Source organism: Rhinatrema bivittatum, chromosome 3 (assembly GCF_901001135.1).
Source record: "Rhinatrema bivittatum chromosome 3, aRhiBiv1.1, whole genome shotgun sequence".
NCBI classification, from domain to species: Eukaryota; Metazoa; Chordata; class Amphibia; order Gymnophiona; family Rhinatrematidae; genus Rhinatrema; species Rhinatrema bivittatum.
The window spans coordinates 34924988-34939125 of record NC_042617.1 but is presented as its reverse complement, the minus strand read 5'-3'; the positions used below and the strand labels follow the sequence as shown (position 1 = coordinate 34939125).

Below are 14138 nucleotides of genomic sequence, written 5' to 3'. Positions count from 1 at the left end.
CGGCTGGATACTGACTGGGATTATCTAATCTTGAAGATATACAGAAGGGCCGTGATTAACCAACTGAATACTACATCCAAAGGGGCAAAGCAACAGAAGCGTTCTGTCCCCCCTCTCTGCCCCCTCCCCAGGCCATCGGGAACAGGAAGAGCCAGTCCTAGTGCTTCTCAATCTGGAATTGCTACCAATTTTGTGGATACAAAAAGTGCAGGACTCCAAATCCCAGAATGACTAGGACAGGGTGCGTAAAGTACAGGACTACTTTCCATTGTCCCCGACAGCAGCTGAGCATTAGCAGGAAAAAAAACCATTTCATGCCAGCTGTCCCTGAAGGATCCTTACACAGGAGGCTCCAACAGTGGTCACAAAGCAGACACCCGCCACAGAGGGAAAAACAACACATACCAGCCAAAGGGCTTTTAGCTATCATGCAAGGGGAAAGTACTATCCAGGAACAAACATGACCAGTTTAGATCATCTATTACTCCTTACAAAGTGAAGAGTAACTTACAGGATACTCTTGATAACTTTCACTGTCGGAGGAGTCTTCAGAATGGCTGTCTAGATCCCTTCGAGGAAGAAAAAAAAAAAAAAAAAAAGAGAGAGAACACGTGAAAAAGGAAATCCCTTTCCAGAACATTTACAGAACCCACCCAATCAGTCTTGTTCGTTCTACTTGTACTAAAAGTTTTCTCCCATTTTCTGTCTTAGCACAAAAAGTATTCCTGCTTTGGCAGTGAAGAGGCAGAAGGGAACGTGTGCATGCCCAGTCACCTCCACGGTATTTTCCTAAACTCGAGAAAAATGTCCTTTCAATAGTGCAATAAGTAAAGAGCTCTCTGCAAGCACAGAGTGGGCATTTACACTTTACTCGGGGGGGCAATCTCGTATCTGAGAAACCCGAGGGGCTGCCAACCTCTGCCCCATTAGCCCAGAGGATTCCTCTTCCACGAACACCCTCGGTGCCAAATCAAAGTGCTCTCATTATCAGAACACAGGCAGCAGGAAAGACTCCTACAAAACACAGCGGCTCCTTTCTCATTAGGAGAAAGCACGGAACAAGACAGAGCAGAAGCTTCCAGCCATTAACGCCAACTTGGCTAAAGCTTCGGATGAAGCTGACTGCAGACCTTTACAGGATAAAACTGCTCTCTGGTACTTTACACAAATGTTCACAATCACCCTCTGCAGGTTTTAAGACAAGCAAAACCAAGTCTCACGATTTTAGGACTATTCTGGATTTGCTTGTTTCACCCATGGGACTCCAGGGTACTGACTGATCTACACAATCATGTATACTAACAATGCTATAATTATCTTCCATGGCTGGGCATTGCTGATTTACTAGCTTATAGGACCGGTATGCAATGAATTTCACTATAACACTCACAGCTGATGAAGAGAGCAGTATGTTAATGGTAGAACAGCACCTCTACTGTGAAGCTTACAGGCACCGGAGGGAGAGGCACTGGAAAGGAAAATTGGTTCTTACTTGATAATTTTCATTCCTGTAGTACCACGGATCAGGCCAGACTCCTGGGTTTTGCCTCCACTCCAGCAGATGGAGACAGAGAAGTTTTGGTTTTTTTTTTGTAATTAAACTGTTTATTTGGACATTATAAATGCAACACATCAACAAAGATTTCTTACAGCTGTAACACCTAGTCCACAGGTTTTCAAGAAATTCCCCAAGACTCCCCCCCACTCCCCCTCTGCACTACATATCAATACAAACATATATAAACATACACATAAACACATGGCGTCATCTGCTGACAGGAAATACACCAAAATATGACAAAACCAGTGCAGAAAGCAATATTCCAAAAACCCTTCGCATGGTCACAGTGTATGCATAAAAGCAAAAAGGAGATAACCAAGATTTGGTCTCATAAAACATAATGATGGATCAGTATTTCAAAGCATATTGAACTCAAATTGATTCCCCCCCCCCCCCCTCACATTGGCGGCCGCATAAAGCTGATACCAGCCATCAAAAGAGTCCCAAGTTTTCCCAAATTTCACCATCCTATCCCGGCGAAATGCCGTTATTTTTTCCATGGTAGGAATAGCTAGCAATTTAGTAACCATTACTTGAATAGGGGGAGCTTCTGACCTTTTCCACCATCGCGCTACAACTAATCTAGCAGCTATAGCCAATAGACGTAGTAGTCGTTAAGACAGAGAAGTTTTGACTGACTCTGCCCTATATCCTGAGGTGCCACCTACAGTCTGTCAGTATTACTCAGTATCAAAGCAGTATGGCTCAAAACCAAATGAACTATATACAAATAACACGTGTCGTGACCTGACTCACTAATCCCAAATGGAAACAGAACCCGTTGAACACTGTGAACAAAACTGATCTGCAGATCTCAAATAAAGCAAGGCTGAACGAGCAGACTCTGTTACCCCTGTGCATAAAACGGGCGGGACTCTGGACTAATCTGTGGTTCTACAGAACAAAAATTATCAGGTAAGAACCAATTTTCCTTTCCCTGTACATACCTGGATCAGTCCAGACTCCTGGGATGTACCAGAGCTTTCTTACTTGGGGTGGGACCTAGAGAGGCCCGCTCAGAGCACACCTTCTCCAAATCCCCCAGAACCCGGGGCCTGAACATCCAGTCTGTAATACCTTGCAAAGTGTGTAAAGACTTCAATGTAGCTGCCCTGCAAATCTCCTGCAACTTCTTGGCACTCCGCTCGACGCTGCCTGCGAACGGGTAGAATGGGCACGAAGTTCAACCGGCAGAGGTCTACCATGCAGCAGATATGCTGAACCTATAGCCTCTTTCAGCCAGTGAGCTATCGTAGCTTTAGATGCCATATTACCTCTTTTTGGACCACTCCACAACACAAAAAGATGGCCAGACAGACGAAAACTGTTCGTAACCTCCAGATAATGCAGTAAGGCCCTGCGAATATCCAGCTTCCTTAAGTCCCTAGAAAGGGGATCCAACTGGTCCACCTCTGGAAAAGACGGGAGCTCCACTGATTGATTCAAATGAAAAGAGGATACAACTTTTGGAAGAAAGGAAGGAATCGTCCGTAAGGTGACTCCAGAATCAGAAATTCTTAAGAAGGGTTCTCTGCAGGATAGCGCCTGAAGCTTTGACACCCTATGAGCAGATGCGATAGCCACCAGAAAAATCACCTTTAACGTGAGATCTTTCAACATCGCCCTTTTCAGAGGCTCAAAGGGCACAGCACACAGAGCTGTGAAAACCAAGTTTAGGCTCCAGGAAGGACAAGGGTGTCTGACCGGGGGACGCAAGTGCTTTGCTCCCCGAAGGAAACGAGGCACATCCGGATGCGCCACTAACGCTACCTCCTGTATTGTTCCGTGTAAACATCCAAGAGCTGCTACCTGCACTCTCAGGAGCTACACGATAAACCTTTGGATAGCTTGGCTTGTAGGAAACACAAAATATCAGACACCGATGCCCGGGTAGGAACAATGTCACATTCCACGCACCAAGATTCAAAGACTTTCCACACCCAGACATAAGCCAGGGAGGTGGATGTTTTACGTGATCTCAAAAGAGTAGCCACTACCGCATCAGAATAACCTTTGCTCTTCAGACGCTGCCTCTCAAAAGCCATGCCGCTAGACAAAAGCGATCCGTCTCTTGACGGGCCCTTGATGTAGAAGATTCGGGAGATCCCGAAACCGCAGAGGCCCTGCCACCGTTAGATTGACCAGATCCACAAACCATGGACGTCACGGCCATTCTGGAGCTATGAGGATTACCAATCAGAGCACTTTGCCGATCAGAGGCCAAAGCGGAAACACATACAGCAGGACGTTTGTCGGCCAGGGAAGAACCAGGGCATCTACTCCTTCTGCTCCTGTCTCCCTGCGACAACCGAAGAAGCGCAGGGCCTTAGCATTCCTGAATGTTGCCATCAGATCTATGCTGGGTATGCCCCACGAGTCGCATATGAGCTGAAAGTCCTCCTCGGCCAACTCCCACTCTCCAGGATCGAGACGGTGACGACTCAGAAAATCTGCGTGAACGTTGTCGACACCGGCTATGTGAGAAGCTGCAATGCTGACTAGATGCTGTTCCGCCCAGGATATCAACTGTTGAGCTTCTATAGCCACTGCTTGGCTCTTGGTCCCTCCTTGGCGATTGATATAGGCCACCGTGGACGCATTGATGGACAGAATCCTGACCGACTTCCCCTGGAGGAGTGGAAGGAAAGCTTGCAATGCCAAACGCACCGCTCTGGTCTCCAGACGATTTGTCGACCACTGAGATTCCTCCTGGGACCATTGCCCCTGCACAGACTTCTCCAGAGAAACCGCTCCCCAGCCAGAGAGACTGGCATCAGTGATAACCACTGTCCACTCGGGCACCACCAATGGAACTCTGCGGCTCAAGTTGTCTGAGAGGAGCCACCAATCGAGACTGGACCAGTTCAGAGACTGGATTCCACCAGGAAAGCAATGCTGATTGTAAAGGACGCATGTGAGCAAAGGCCCATGGCACTCACTCCAGAGTGGAAGTCATCGATCCTAGGACCCGCAAGTAATCCCATACTCTGAGGATGCTTGGACAATAAGTCTTGAATCTGTCTCTGCAGCTTGACAATGCGGTCTGTGGTAAGGAACACCCTCCCCTGTTGTGTGTGGAACAGAGCTCCCAGGAATTCCAAGGATTGGGAGGGTACCACACGACTCTTGGCAAGGTTCACCACCCAACTGAGTGCAGTAATAGCTGAAGCACTCTGTGGACCGCCGAATGACAAAGCGACTCCGATTTCACTCAAATCAGCCAGTTGTCCAGATATGGATCCACCAAAACTCCTTCCTTCTGTAGTTGTGCTGCCACCACAACCATTATCTTGGTGAAGGTCCTGAGCATGGTGGCAAGACCGAAAGGCAGGGCTGGAAACTGATAATGATGACCTAGGATGGAAAACCTTAGGTACTTCTGGTGGGCGGCCCGGACTCCGATGTGCAAATATGCGTCCGTCAGATCTAGCAATGTTAGAAACTCGCCCTTTCGCACCGAGGCAATGACGGACCTCAAAGTCTCCATGCGGAAGTGGGGAACCTGAAGACATCTGTTGACTCATTTTAAATCGAGAATGTGCCGGAAAGTACCCTCTTTTTTGGGTACCACAAAGTAAATGGAGTAGCGCAGGAGGAACTGGCATAATGGCGCCGAGCTCGAGAAGGCGCTGAAATGTATATCGTGCCGCCCGACGTTTTTCCTCGTAAGCACATGGGGAGATCAGAAACCGATGCCGAAGACGACATGCAAAATCTAAAGCGTAGCAGTGTCTTTTGGAGAGGACCCACTGGTCAGACGTCAATTTTGGTCCATTCCTCGTAAAATAGAGACAGTCTTCCCCTTATGACCGGAGCCGAGGACTGGACCTGCCTCATTTCATTGTGGAGACTTAACTCCCGGTACAGACTGGGGGCTCCCGGGCCTGCCGAAGTGCCGCCCACAAAAGGACTGAGACCATGACTGCTGTGTTTGAATTTTGTCTAAAAGAGGAACTGGATGACCGGAGCATCCGAGATCTTCGATTCCCACAGAAGCGAGACCTAGAAGAAAAAGAGCCCCTCTACTTAGGTCTATCTTCAGGCAGTCAATGAACCTTAATCTCTCCCAGGGACTGAATCATGTCCCCCAGGTCCTTTCCAAAAAGTAACTTGTCCTTGAAAGGCAGACAGCCTAGCTGAGCCTTGGAAGAAACATCCGCAGACCAGTTTCTTAACCACAGGAGCCTACATGCAGAGACAGCCGAAACCATGAGAACATAAGAAAATGCAATACTAGGTCAGACCAAGGGTCCATCAAGCCCAGCATCCTGTTTCCAACAGTGGCCAATCCAGGCCATAAGAACCTGGCAAGTACCCAAAAACTAAGTCTATTCCATGTTACCATTGCTAATGGCAGTGGCTATTCTCTAAGCGAACTTAATAGCAGGTAATGGACTTCTCCTCCAAGAACTTATCCAATCCTTTTTAAACACAGCTATACTAACTGCACTAACCACATCCTCTGGCAACAAATTCCAGAGTTTAATTGTGCGTTGAGTAAAAAAGAACTTTCTCCGATTAGTTTTAAATGTGCCCCATGCTAACTTCATGGAGTGCCCCCTAGTCTTTCTGCTATCCGAAAGAGCAAATAACCAATTCACATCTACCCGTTCTAGACCTCTCATGATTTTAAACATCTCTATCATATCCCCCCTCAGTCGTCTCTTCTCCAAGCTGAAACGTCCTAACCTCTTTAGTCTTTCCTCATAGGGGAGTTGTTCCATTCCCCTTATCATTTTGGTAGCCCTTCTCTGTACCTTCTCCATCGCAATTATATCTTTTTTGAGATGCGGCGACCAGAATTGTACACAGTATTCAAGGTGCGGTCTCACCATGGAGCGATACAGAGGCATTATGACATTTTCCGTTTTATTCACCATTCCCTTTCTAATAATTCCCAACATTCTGTTTGCTTTTTTGACTGCCGCAGCACACTGAACTGACGATTTCAATGTGTTATCCACTATGACGCCTAGATCTCTTTCTTGGGTTGTAGCACCTAATATGGAACCCAACATTTTATTTTTATTTAGAAACTTTTATATACCGGTATTAGTGGGGACATCATACCGGTTCACATAACATCTGAAAGATTGGAAAATACATTTCAACAAGGGGGATGTAACTGGGAGAGGGTAGAACATAGAGGCAGTAGGAAGGACAGGGAAAACAAGAAATTGTGTAATTATAGCATGGGTTATTTTTCCCTATATGCATCACCTTGCACTTATCCACATTAAATTTCATCTGCCATTTGGATGCCCAATTTTCCAGTCTCACAAGGTCTTCCTGCAATTTATCACAATCTGCTTGAGTTTTAACTACTCTGAACAATTTTGTGTCATCTGCAAATTTGATTATCTCACTCGTCGTATTTCTTTCCAGATCATTTATAAATATATTGAAAAGTAAGGGTCCAAATACAAATCCCTGAGGCACTCCACTGTCCACTCCCTTCCACTGACAAAATTGTCCATTTAATCCTACTCTCTGTTTCCTGTCTTTTAGCCAGTTTGCAATCCATGAAAGGACATCACCACCTATCTCATGACTTTTTACTTTTCCTAGAAGCCTCTCATGAGGAATTTTATCAAACGCCTTCTGAAAATCCAAGTATACTATATCTACTGGTTCACCTTTATCCACATGTTTATTAACTCCTTCAAAAAAGTGAAGCTGTCACCATGGACCTGGCAGATGTCCGCAACAGGTCATAAAGGGCATCAGCACTATAACCGACTGCAGCTTCAAGATGCCCTGCCAGGAGAGCTGTTGTACCCAGCAAAGGCTAGCTCTCAAAGAAAAATTGCTACACATAGCTGCTCGGACTCCCAAGCGCTGAGACCTCAAATATTTTTTTCAGTTGAAGCTCCAGCTTTCGATCCTGTAGATCCTTGAGGGCCGTCGCCCCAGTAACCGGCCCCAGTGGTCTTTTTGGTGACAGCTGACACCGCTGCATCCACCTTAGGAACTCGAAGAAGGTCCAAAGATTTCTCTGGCAGAGGATATAGCTTATCCATTGCCTTACTGATCTTCAACCCTAAATCAGGGGTCTCCCATTCCCTGAATAGCAAGTAAATACCGAAAAATGAAAGGGAAAGGAAGTAGTTGGACCACGCAGGCCTAACACCAGATCAATAGTCCCCATCCAGGACTCTTCTTGTGCAACCTCGATGCCTAACTCCCACAAAATGCAGGGATAAGACGACCAAGCTCCTCCTTTCTAAAAAGGTGGACCACTTTTGGGTCGTCACCCTTAACAACATGAGACCCGCGCACAGAATCTGGTTGCTGTTTCACATCATCTTCAACCCCCCGCGGAGGCTTGGATGGCAGGTTCTGATCATCTGGATCGGAAACCTCCGAGGAAGAATCTGTGTCCTTATGGAGCACCACCGACCTCAAGGGATGCTTCAGCTTGGAGGACCCAGCGCCCTCCTTAGATTTGGACCGCTTCCTGGAACTGGAAAGTGACACCGCGAAAGAAGTTTTATCACCAGCCTGCTTTTTCCCTGACTTCCTGGCCTTAAAGGCCTTATGAAGCAATAAAATAAACTCCGAGGAGGAGGAGTCTGAGGCCCCTCGGGGCTCTCCTCCATTGCATCCGAGCCATGCCCTGCTGATTTGCCCTCCCTGGGGGCCATTTGTTGCGGAGATAAATAAGGCGGGAGAATCCCCTCCCTACCGCGGCTCTTGTCGCCGGCCTGATGGTTTTGAAAATGGCTTCCATACCAGACAGGGGAGACAGGACGAGCATAGGCAGTCTCTAGAAAGTCGCGCGCGGGCCAAGCCCCACGCCTGACAGGCTGATCTCCGCAGCATCTCTGAGGAAGAAAAAAGGCTCAGGAAACCGGTGAACCGACGCGGATAGACCGCCCGTGGTAGTGAGGGAAGGGAGAGTCAAAGAAAACAAAGATTTTTTTTTTCCTCAAAACCTTGCCCGGCCGTCAACTATGGGTCCTGGTCCTTCTGGGGTGAGTGAGCCGGGCTCCCCGGTATCACACCCAGCACTGCTGCAAAGTGGCAATAGGGCCTTCAACCCCTAGCCTCAGCTGCCTCAAACACCAGGGGGGGGGGGGGAAGGACCCCTCAGGACCTGGCTACCCCCTGGGAGGCTGAAGAATGTCCTCCTTGTCCTGTGCAAGATCCCTTGTATTTTTTTTTAATTGAATTAAAGAAAAGCTACCTGCACTCTACCTAAATTTTTTTTTTTTTTTACTAAGTAACCAGACTGTAGGTTTTGTACCTCCACCATCTGCTGGAGACAGAGAAATACTGACGGACTGTAGGTGGCACCTCAGGATATAGGGCAGAGTCGGTCAAAACATCTGTCTCCATCTGCTGGAGGGGAGGCAAAACCCAGGAGTCTGGACTGATCCGGGTACGTACAAGGAACCTGCATTATAACGTGAGCACTTAACTCAAATGATATGATGTGAAAAAGTAATTTCTAAAGTCCATCACACAACACATATACGCACGGCAGAAGATCCACGTGGCCAGCTTTTTGGTGAGTCATGTTGTAATGCATCTTTACAAACAAAACTACTTGAAGGGTTTATACTGCCTTTCCAAAACTTGTCTTCAAAAGCAGCAGAAAATCTAAAAAATTAGCCAACATGAGCAACAAAAAAAAAAAAATCCTAAAAAGGAACTCAATGAAATAAATGAGGAATTCTCACATAGAAAATTCCCAACAACTTAAAATAATCCCAATAATTAACATCAAAACACAAAAACCCCATAAATAAAAGCAATTACTTAAAGACATTCAGCTAAACGGGAAGTGGCAGATTCCACTTCAGACGGAGCATACGGATGTCACCCCTCCCCCCAGTCATGTCTTGCCCTTCCACTACAGCAAAGCCAGAGGGGCGCTGCCACCTTCCGGCAGCAGTTCCCTGCAGGACAGCTCTTCCCCCGCCTTACCTGCTCCCCTTGGGCCCTTGCTTCGCTCGCTTTGCCAGATGTTCTTCCTCCAGCGCTTCTAGATCATCATCATCTTTTTCACTGCGGATCGCATTAAACACTGACCCCCAACAGAGAGAGAAATGTCAAGAAAGTGGAGGAGTAACAAAGGGGCAGAAAGAAAAAGAAAGCACAACCTAGAGACACCACAGGCCAGGGCTTGAAATCAGCAGGCGGCAGCTCCCTAGAAACCAACCCCGGTCAATGCCAGAGGATTGGCAGCAGCTGGATTCTGTCCGGAAAGGCCACGGGGACCCAGGAGGATTGGCGTTTGGGTAACAGCCTCCCCAGCTTTGGCAGCAGTTTACAGATTGCTAGTAACCTAGTGATAAGACACGGGAGAGGGGGCTAGGTGTTCCTTTAGATACGGGATCTGGTACTTTCATCTACCCAGGATGGTAAAGAGCCAAAGACAATCAAGACTGACTTGGCTAAGGAGCAGTGGGATATTTCCTTGAGAATGCAGACCACAATAGCTATGCAGGCGGAATGGGTCAATTGGTTTTTACCTACCACCTTCTACTACTACCTACCAGCTCGCAAAAAATAGTCAATTAATAAAGTCTCGTCCATGAGGGATCTTTACTACAGGCAAAAAAGGAGGGAAAGGAAAGTGCCTTGAAGTCAGCCAACAGACTGCAGCTACTCCAGCCCAGACACAAAGTGACTCACCTTTCTCCACCTGGATTCTAAAGGCATTTCGCTTCCTTCGACCATACTCTGCACTGAAAAACAGGAGCAGCACATTACAATCCAGCCTGATCACAAGTCCCCTTTCTATCTACACACAGCCTCTTCTACAGAAGCCCTGCAAACCTCAGACAGCAAGCTGGACGACAAATACAAAGTCCCTAGCAGAAGACCCTTACAACCGTGTGCTCAGGGAGGGACTCCAGATGGTCATGAGTGAAGCAAGGATCAAACGGGTACAAGTGGACAACAGTGCTCTATCACCTTTATCTAGAGCACCAGAAACTGCAGCAGGGGCACTAGAACTATTTTAATAGTGGGAGTGCAGAAAGTGTGGCGGGGGAGGGGGGGTTGCCCCATGTATGATGAGGTCTGCCACCTTTAGGGTAGGGAGGCAGTTCCAACACTTAAGAATCGGAGAACGTGTATCTCGTTAAAAGTGCCGGGAAAATACTTTTACCATAGACAATATTCCGGTCACACCAAGCAAATGGTTAGCAGGCACACATTTCTAGCGGCATACATCCATTCTATGTCGTTTTTCTTTTAGCTTTGGAAGTTGAAGGGGCCACCATGGCTCTCTACAAACTAACCGAATGCCCTTTTCCTGGCCAACGCATGCTGGATATTCTCCACTTTTCATTAGTGAACCACAGGACAATTTCTATTAATAAACAAACAGCATTGGTGTAATTATGTGGGTATGTAGTAAGTACAGTAGCAATAAATTTGTACTTAACTTGTTCCACAAAGGATCAGCTTTCAGACTTATTGTAAGTACAGATCCAAAGAGTCCACTTCACGCCAGAACTATTACAGCTCAGAAACTAGGAGAATAAAGAACACGGGGGCCCTACTGCCACATAAATGTAACATGCAAACTTCCAGAGGAATGAATCGCACCATGACACCTTCCTCAGTCAAAGAAAAAAAAGAGAGCCCATCTTCGCTCTTAGCTGTGAGCAGTCAGGCTCCGAGCTTGCACGTCTCATGCAAAGGCCATCGTCAGGCCACACCACATCCACTTCAAAATGCTCCACCCAGTGGCAATCACCCAGGAAGGAGGAAAAAACGGGGAAGAAAAAGCAGCAGCAGAGGCACAAAATTAAAATCCAAATTCAATCATGGTTTAAAAAGTAACAATGAGAAGAATAAAGAGCACAGGCTCAGATCCCATTTTTCTATCATCCAAATACTCCAGAACCTTCAAGCACAGGTTCATGCAAGGTGTGAAGAGGAAGGGTCACCGCTCCGAGGCTCCGTACCACCCTTTACAGCCGGGCTGCGAGTCTAAGAGCACATGAGCCTGAAAAAAAGGTGGGGGGTCATCGCAGAAAGCAACCCTTGCCCAACAACTCTCCCGCTCATTCAAAACCGCCAGCTGCGAAGAGATCAATCTATTTTTATTTATTTATTTATTTATAACTTTTATATACCGGCATTCGTAAAAAACATCATGTCGGTTTACAGATAACTGAGAAAGGAAATTACAATGATAGGTGGAGGAAGGATAGATAGTTAAAAGGTAAGTTAACTTTACTGTAGAGCCAACGTGCGTCACAGTTAAAAAACGAGATTACATATAATAAACCATATTAGACAAAAAATTTGACAATATTAGACAGAATTAGACAAAATTAATTATGTACAGGAGGATACAGTGCGAGGGATAGGGCGGGGGGTGCTGGGTGAAGCGCATAGGGGAGGCGGGGGAGGAGGGGATGAGAGAAGCGATAGGCGGCAGGGGAATGCAGGGGGCAGTAATAGGGAAGGGGGGATACAGGGTAAGGTGGTGTAGAAAGGGAGGGGGTGCTGTACACGGTATAAGGCGATCATTATAAGTTATTGTACAAAAGGCAGGGAGGAGGGGGTGGAACTGTACAAGGGAGCTGTGGGTAGCAGTGGGAAGGTGAATTGGTAACTGTAAAGAGGGAGCTGCTTATTGGATGGAGGGGTGGTGATGGTGGGTAGGGGGGAGCAGGGGGAAACTGTACAGGGGTTGGGGAAATAATAGTGTTGCGGAGAAGTCACAGACCTAGGATTGTGAAGAGTTGGGATAGGCCTGTTTAAATAACCAAGTTTTGATTCCTTTTTTGAATTGATTAAGTGATGGTTCTAGTCGGAGCTCCAGAGGGTGGGGCCGGCAATGGAGAAGGCTCTCTCTCTGGTGGTTGTGAGGTGAGCAATTTTGAGTGAAGGGGTATGGAGGGTGCCAGCAAGGGAGTTTCTGGTAGGGCGATTGGCCTGGCGGAAGTGTGGCATATCTTCGATCCATGGGGAATTATTTTTGTATAGCGTGTTATGTATGATAGTGAGTGTTTTGTATTGAGAGCGATAGGTGATTGGGAGCCAGTGGAGGTCTTGTAGTATGGGAGTGATATGATCAGTCTTTCTTGAGTTTGTAAGGTCGCGAGCCATGGCGTTTTGTAAGATTTGGAGTCTAAAAGACTTCTTCCCTCTCCAGCAGCCACAGGCGAATCCCACCGCTTGTAAGACAAACGCATGATCAACCACAAGGCAGCTCAGAGAGGACATCAAAGTTGGAGAGATCTCAAGGCGATTACATACGATGACTTTAAGGTACTGAAACAAGGTGATGGCCGGGTGCATTCGGACAAGGCTGACCCTGGGGATGGGTGACCAGGATGACTCGGCCAGAGTACTCCACCACCACCCCCCAAGAGCACTGGGGGGGCATGGGATCCCCCTTCTGAGACTGAAAAGTCTACAACTGTACCTCCTGCCTCCTAGACCGCCGCACATTTCTCTGCTGCGCGCTGGCTCTCCTGCCCTACCAACTCACTCCAGGAAGTGATGCCAGACAGACATGGGGGGGGGAGGGGATACCAATGTAGCGTGGACCTGGGGTAATCCCCCCGATTCTCCATCCCCACACAGGGAGAGGCATCACCAGCACAAACAAGTTTAGAATTTCAAGGCAACTTTCCAAGCCGTAATGCATTCTGGTATTTGTAGTTCCTGCTCCCTTCCATTTAAAATGCAGTGGTCAAAAGGATATTTGAGTCACCTGGGCATACCATCTGCGGTTCGGATATAAAAAGGGGGGAAAAAAGGTCATTTTTTTTAAAATGCAATCTACAAGGTAAAGTAAAAAGCCAGGACAAATGCAAAGTCAATCCCTCACTCGCACAGAACACACGGAGTTCCTTGACACTGCTAGGAGCTCAGAAGCGGAGGCCCTGGTGAAAGCGTGCCCGGCAAAAAAAAAAAAGGAAAATCTCCATCACAAATCAAACTGAAGAAGAAATACAAGTTAAAAGAATCCTCAAATCCTTGGTTTCTTTCCTGCAGTTGCAGCCCAAGAAATAGCAAGGAGCCAGCGCTCTGCTGCACTGGCGCAAGAGATGCTCCCCAGAGGGGTCCAGTGCCTGTACTCAAGTTTCCTGGGAGTATTGAGAGGAGAAGATCACCTTGCTGGTGGCTGAAAGGAATCTGTAAATTTTTGCTTGGGACGTTTTCTTTTTTAAAAGTATTGGGGGGAAGTTAACTATTTGGGAATATTATTGTGTGTTTGCTTTTAATAGTAAGGCAGCAAATAAACAGAAGTTAGACTGTTTGTATTTTTAAATAGTCAGTCAGTAAGACAGCTAGTAAGCAGTAGGTAGTGTGTTTATTTTTAATAGTCTGTAAGGCAGCTAGTAAGCAGAAGTTAGAGGGTTTGTATATTAAAAACAAAAAAAAAACAAAAAACAAAAAAGTAGCCAGAAGCTAGAAATAAGCCAGAAGCAGTGTATACCTAAGTAAAAAGGTTGAAAAGTTCAGTTCAGTTACTCACCTTGGAAAGGTGTTGAGGTAGTGCGATTTAGTTTGATTATGTACCAACATTTGTTAATCAAGAGAGCAGTGAGTCACTCTGGCTGACTGAGGATAGACTGTTTGTCATAAGAACATGCCATAC

At 46.8% G+C, this 14138-nt stretch overlaps 1 protein-coding gene across 1 annotated transcript in view; it reads right to left on the bottom strand.

The window, feature by feature from the left end:
- Positions 1-14138, bottom strand: part of NVL (nuclear VCP like) — a 239096-nt gene that overhangs the window by 213492 nt on the left and 11466 nt on the right. Inside the window, 3 exon segments of the mRNA XM_029593097.1 lie at positions 512-569; positions 9491-9590; positions 10202-10254. Coding sequence (XP_029448957.1) covers positions 512-569; positions 9491-9590; positions 10202-10254 — 211 coding nt within the window.